Here is a 6,913-nt window from a genome sequence, read left to right as displayed (position 1 = left end):
AACGCTAGTGAAGGCTCTCTCCTCAAAGAGAGCCCTCTGAGAGCGAAGCACGGCAGTAACACCAAAACGGGCCGTCAGCTCCTTTTTTTTTTGAGAGCTGACTCTGCGTGCTTGCTCCCAAGCAGACAGCAAACAAACTGTGTGTATCCCCACCCGTAAAGTAACGCGGGCAGGGAGGAACACACAGCCTGAACGCTGCCTGCCCTCGCCTTAGGTGTCTGGTTTTGTCTTGTTTTTAGACTTGTGACAGACAACACTAAATAAGACCCACAAACAGATATCAGACTGACACACACACAGAGCGCTTGCTGAATGACAAAAAGCTGACGCTGGTCTCACCGCACGTGCTTTTATAGCTTCCTGGTCATTACGTCACCCGCCCGTGACGTCTCGCCCATCTATTGGTCTGATTACACACGAGGTTCAGAGCCGGTCACGCTGAAGGGCGTTCCCGAAGCGTCCTCCGACGCAGCTCGAGTTCCTGAAGAGGAACTTTTTTTTTTTTCTGAAGGATCAATAAACTATGCCATTTTAAAGACTTGGATTTTTCAGGCTATTATTTTATATGTCAGACTTTTAATAAGAAATGCAAGATATGCAGAGATGGGGGAAATGGTAAACATTATGAATAATGGGCATTTCGTTGGAAACTAGCTGAGTTTTCAGTGAAATTCTGCAGCCACATATGGTTATTACTGTAAACAAAAGATAGCTCTGAAGATAATGAAAAACTAAAATGGGAAAACACTGAAAAAGGAAAACAATTTAATTGGGCCACATTCATGAAACAAACATCTCTATTTGTAACGACTGTCTGTAAAACCATTCTAAAGTAAATCGCAACATTAATTCAAATACATCAATTACGTAAGAATAATTTTGCAAACAACTCAGAAATGTTGAGTGCTTGAATCAGGACCACGATATGAAAGCTGATTGCTCAATAATGGAGTAAATATCTGACTTTTTCAAGAATATATACATCAGTAAATTAACAAAAATATAAAAATAAAAGGTTACACTGTAGGGACCAATTCTCACTATTAACTAGTTGTTTATTAGTAAGCATATTATTATTATTATTATTATGGCTGTTATTAGTACTTATAAAGCACATATTAATGCCTTGTTCTGCATGACCATATTTTAGATCCCTTAATCCACCCCCATACCTAAACCTAACAACTGCCCTACTAACTATTAATACACAGTAATTAGGAATTTATTGAGGCAAAAGTCATAGTTAATAGTAAGATTTGGACTTTAAAATGAAGTGTGACCAAATAAAATAATGTTATAGCTTTAATGAGAACCAAACAGTAGAAAAGAGACTATGAATGTGCATTTGTGTGTGTGAGAGTGTGAAATACTGTACCTCCGGGGCAATGTAATCTGGTGTGCCACAGAATGTTGTGGTTGTGATGCCATCCAGGATTCCCTCCTTACACATGCCAAAGTCTGCCAGCTTACAGTGACCCTCTGCGTCCAGCAGAATGTTGTCTAGCTTTAAATCCCTGCAAAGAAAATTCAAGTAAATGTAAAAAACAGCAATATTAACCTACGTGTAGCATGCAGATAAACATCAAATTTTCATTTTTGGGTGAACTATCCCTTTAAGTAAAATATAAATTGCCCATAGTATTAATTACATACATATAGTAGTAATTAAGTAAAGCTTCAAGTTTTAGTAGTGATAATGGAAAAAAAAATCCAGTGTAAGTAGTGTATGTCAGGCTAGACTTGGTATCAGTGCAGCAGTATTTGAGCATCCTTACTAGGATACATAAGACATAAATTCACTGTACCCGCGCAGTGAATTTAACCAGCACAAGAAGAACGTATAGAGAGAGAGAGAGAGAGAGAGTGAAAGAATAAAGAAAAGGAGAGTGTGAGATGATAAAGTGCCCCTGATGAAAGACAACAAGGAGTTGGATGAAACCAGTCGGATTGGGGTTTGATGGTTGATTGCAACAAGAATGTCAACATCACTTCACATGATGTCATTCAGTCAAAGGTGTTTTCATAAAACCATCCTCATTGAAAAGGGAGGGGAGCGTCGGATCCCTTATGCAACTGTTCCTTTTGAGAAAGGCACCCTGGTGCTCGGCACGTTCCCGTTGGTCTGAAAGTTGGCGCGAGGGGCTTCATTCCTCTCTGTCTTTCCCCACCGCGAGTCTTCAATCACTCTTTACATGCAGAAGTGTGGAAAAATGCTTGTAATGAATGCTGGAAAGATGACAGGCCTGCTTCCCAAATTTATGATCCACTTCTTGATTGAGAAGCCAAAATGAAGCCTAAATAAATTAGTTTTAAAGATGAACTACATCATATCCATATTTCCACTTGAGTCATTAGTTATTATTAAAATGTGAAAAAGTCAAACATAGAAAGCGTAGGTGTGTTTGAACTTCAGTGTAGGTTCACAGAAAGAAAGAGGTGGAAAGTTCATGAGACGTGAACGGCTGATCTGTATTGTCCTCTATACCCACATGCGCTTCTACATCACAAGATGTTCCAGAATTGTCCATCTCTCCATCTGTCTCTTATTTCTGTCTCTCTTTCCCCCCTCTATCCATTCCTGTCTAAGTCCTACAGTAGTCTACACACCTTCCAACCGTCACGTCGCCCCTTCCTCTCTTTCCCAAGAAAGAGAGCTTAATTCAGAGCTTCATTTGTTGATTTAGATTCTGTGACTTTGCTACATTGGCCGCTCTTATCTGCCCTCTTTGAAGTGCTTAAATGGTAAATGCTGCTCTCGCTTTTGCTTTTATTTTCCAGGATGTTTAGTAACATACTCTTTGTTTTTTTCCAGAGTTACATTGTGACTTTCTGAGACTGTGAGGTGAAGCTTTAGTCTTCTGAGATTCAAGATAATATCCACATAATATCAGATTAGATGTGCTGTTGGTTCTGTGCAAATAAAACACTTCATTAGAGCCTCATTAAATCCTCTTCGTTTAAAAGTAACATTCCTCAATTCTGATCCATACTTATTTTTAATAAACGAATTAATCAAATATATATTAAAATTTATTTTTATTTTTATTTATTTATCTATAATTTATATACCGTATTGGCCCGAATATAAGACGACCCTGATTATAAGACGACCCCCCTTTTTCCAGATGTACCTTTTGGAAAAAGGCCTTTTTAAAAACCAAATCTTGTTTTTCTCAGTAAAACACATTATGTGAAAAAAAACAGGTAGCCCATCTGAATTAGGACATTTAGGCTATCCATCTAATAGTAGCCTACCAAAATCTTATTAACAGTAGAAGTTAAATCTTACTGTAGTCTTCAAATCTGGCCAGGTATTTGAATATTGAGCAGTAAGCTCATTGGCTACCGATACAGGAGAGAACCAATCAGCTGCCATGTGACAATGATGTCACCAGGACAGATTGAGCTAGACCTATCGGACTGCGCCATCTAGAGTTTCATGCCAGAGCTCTGTATTTGTATAGGTGGAATGGGAACCTAAAAGCAACAATACATTTGAAAAGGTGCTTTTAGAAAAGTAAATTAATTAAGTAGAAAAACATGTTTTCGATGAAAGGCTGTTTAAATGAAGATAAAAGAAAAATGTATAAACAACATTAAAAGCTTTAGAGTTTAGCATGAGCTGTAAAATCACAAAAGGGCTATAAATGATGATATTAACTATTGTATTATGTTTCACTAGAGCACCTTTCATTTGGAGGAAAGTACTGACATAGTAAGAACTCAACAACACAGAACAACAAGTCAGAGCCAGAGAAAGACACACACAGAGAGGGGGAGATGGCAAAGACTCAATTTAGTGCATTTCCTGTGTTTTTAAGTGAATTTTGAGGAGTGATTCTCCATTACGTACACAACAACCTCTATGCTAAAAAAAAATCTGCTAGAATATGCTTTTTTTTTTCAAAGTACAAGAAGCTATTCCATTACAACACACCAAGGAAGGACATGACGTACACTCTTTATTATAATGTTAGAAATTTCAAAGTAACATGAATGATTTTTGCAAATAATAATTAATAAACATATTTAATATTAATATCTATTAAAAAGCATATATTTTATATTATCATTGTGTGCAAATATTTAGAATGTCAAATCACTGTTTATATACACTGTATATATAAATACATATATATATATATATATATATACACACACATCAAATATTTACACTACAGTTCAGTAAGATTTTTAAAAAATACATTAATAGTTTGTCAGTAAGGATGCGAAAATGATCAAAAGTGTTACAAGATATATTTTTCAAAAAAATTTAATTTTAATTTATTAAATAATTCATACAAATATATAATTGTTTCCACAAAAATATTAAGCAGCACAGCTGTTTTAACATTGATAATAATAATAGTAAATGTTTCTTGAGGACTAAAGAATGATTTCTGAAGGATCATGTGACACTGAAGACTGGAGTAATGATGCTGAAAATTCTGCCTTAACATCACAAGTTATTTTAAATTGTAATAACTTAATTATTTTAAATAGTTTTAAAACATAAAAAAAAATCAAATTTAACAAATAAACAATCTAAAAAATAAAATGAATTAAAGCAATACAAAAACAGTGTATACATATTTATTATACTTAGCCTATATTTTATACATTATCTAATGTAATAATATATATCACATTGGACTGCTCTATGCTAAAATATTCGTTTAGCACCACTCATACCTTTTAAACTTCAAATTTTATGGAGCACGGCAAAATATTTTTATATAAGGACTTTAAAATTACAATTTACACAAATGCATGCACAAACATTTTACACAAGCAGGCACTGAGAAATGTCATCACATCCATTACTGTCAATGTATTTTAACTAATGATCTATTAGGCGTTGTATAATTCATGGACTGTTTTCAGTATATCTTCTCAGATGTCTGTATACCGTAATTTACCTTCCCAACCAAGGTGAGCACTTTGCTCAAATGCCCATGAATAATAAGTTAGTCGGACACTCCTGGAAGGTTACCAAGCAACATCCACATGATCTAATTAATATTCATGCATAACAAAGAAGAAAAGAAACTTTATAACTAAATTACGCAGCAACTAGTTTCCCAAGTTACCTGCAGAGCAGTGCCCCAGAAACAAGATTGCAGTTTCTCTGCTGATATAAGTGAACGGGTAAAAAAAAAATTAGCCAATCATCGTGTAAAACACCACTCGCGTACAATGTTACAGTGATTAGTAATTATAGGGGCTGTAAACTACAATAACTACCAGCACACATTGTTCCTTCACAGGTCTTAGTGCTTTTGTGTCCCTAACACTCCCATACACCGTAACAAAATCCCTCAAGAACCACAGGTCAACAAAAGATGGGTAATCAAGCAGAGGAGCCACATCTATGCCACCTGCTCTTACTATCTATTTTTAGAGCGCTGAATACGAACAAACAACCAAAGCAGCCAATTGCAGTCTACAGAAGGGAAGTCAAGCTCAAACAAGTCCTCTTTAACAAGATCAAACTTCTGCGGTTTCAGTCAAAACTGCCACCATGTCCTTCCCTGATAGGGAGAAGAAAGCTGCCCCTGCACATTTTGTTCTAGAATGTTCTGAATTCAGTTTTTTTTAGGTCCTGGTATGTGCGGCAGGTCACAGAGAGGTAAAATTGGTTCTCATGGGGGAGAAATGCTGTTCTGCCATGCGCTTGCATGCAAAAGTGTTAACACGCAGACTGCGTTTCGACATGCAGGTTTCCTGCAATGTAGGGCTTTCCCAAAACGCAAGGATGCCATTCGGATTGAGACCGATGGCCGAAGGGAGGATACTCTGGGATCTTTATTTGTAAACGGTGGAAATGATTTCCATAAGTTTCACATGATGTCGTCATAGAGCTCTGCTTAAACTTATTACTGGAGCAACCTAAAGTGAAGTGCCTCGCTCGAGGCTACGATGATGATGGCTCGTGGCTCGCTTTTTGCAGGGTGGTCAGATTTAGGGGTGACCTGGGTTAATGTCACATGTTTTACCACAGTGTTTAGACCTTAAAAATGGTAAAATCTTTGAAAAAAATCCTTTTCCTGGAAAAAAAAAACAGTATCACAGTTCCCACAAAAATATTAAGCAAAAAAACTGTTCTCAACAATGATAAATAATAAGAAATGTTTTTGAACAGCAAATCTTAGAATAAATCTTAGAATTAGAATGATTTCTGAAGAATCATGTGACACTGAGCACTGGAATAATGATGCTAAAAATTCAGGTTTGAATTACAGAAATAAATTACATTTTAAACTATATCAAATAGAATACAGTGATTTTAAATTTGAATAATATTTTAGAATATTACTGTTTTGCTGTATTTTAATCAAATAATGCAGCCTTGGTGAGCAGAAGAAACTTTTAAAACATTAAAGGTCACATATTGTACACCTTTCTGGAGTTTTATTTTAGGTTTTGATGTCCTTAAGAATATATATTTGCGGTATAAGTACCAAAAACCATCTCAATATATTTTTACAGCTCCTCTCTCAGGAGCTCTGCTGAGAACAGGTCGATTTTGGCCTGTCTAATTAATATTCATGAGCCTCTCTTCTGATTGGCCTGTTGTTTTCTGAGTGACGCATGGCCAGGCCAACCACAGGTAACTAGACTCAGCTGACGTCACAGCGCTAGCTGGAGGCAGCAAAACAAAGGGGAAACTGGAGGCGGCCCATTCAAACCAGCGCAGATTCGGCTACAAAAGGAGCTTAAAATATCATCTTGTTGTGATGTTGGGTGCCAGAATCGACGTAATACAGCCTCAAATTAGAAATTTGATCGCATATCTGCTGCCACTGCCAGACAAAAAAACCGACGACAGCTGTGGCTAAACGCGATAAAACGAGCAGGCTGGACAGAAACTATCGTCAAAAATGCTCGCGTTTGCAGCTCACACTTCTTATCA

The 6,913-nt window shown here is 36.5% G+C and overlaps 1 protein-coding gene across 1 annotated transcript in view; it reads right to left on the bottom strand.

The window, feature by feature from the left end:
* LOC107699301 (protein kinase C epsilon type) overlaps positions 1–6,913 on the bottom strand; it is a 114,267-nt gene that overhangs the window by 8,683 nt on the left and 98,671 nt on the right. The window contains exon 12 of the mRNA XM_016500513.1: positions 1,376–1,514. Within this exon, the coding sequence (XP_016355999.1) occupies positions 1,376–1,514 (139 nt within the window). The remainder of the gene's footprint in view (positions 1–1,375; positions 1,515–6,913) is intronic.

This window comes from Sinocyclocheilus anshuiensis, unplaced genomic scaffold (assembly GCF_001515605.1).
Source record: "Sinocyclocheilus anshuiensis isolate Anshui unplaced genomic scaffold, SAMN03320099.WGS_v1.1 scaffold450, whole genome shotgun sequence".
Classification (NCBI taxonomy): domain Eukaryota; kingdom Metazoa; phylum Chordata; class Actinopteri; order Cypriniformes; family Cyprinidae; genus Sinocyclocheilus; species Sinocyclocheilus anshuiensis.
The sequence above is the reverse complement of the archived record's forward strand: the minus strand, read 5'-3'. Positions and strand labels throughout refer to the sequence as shown.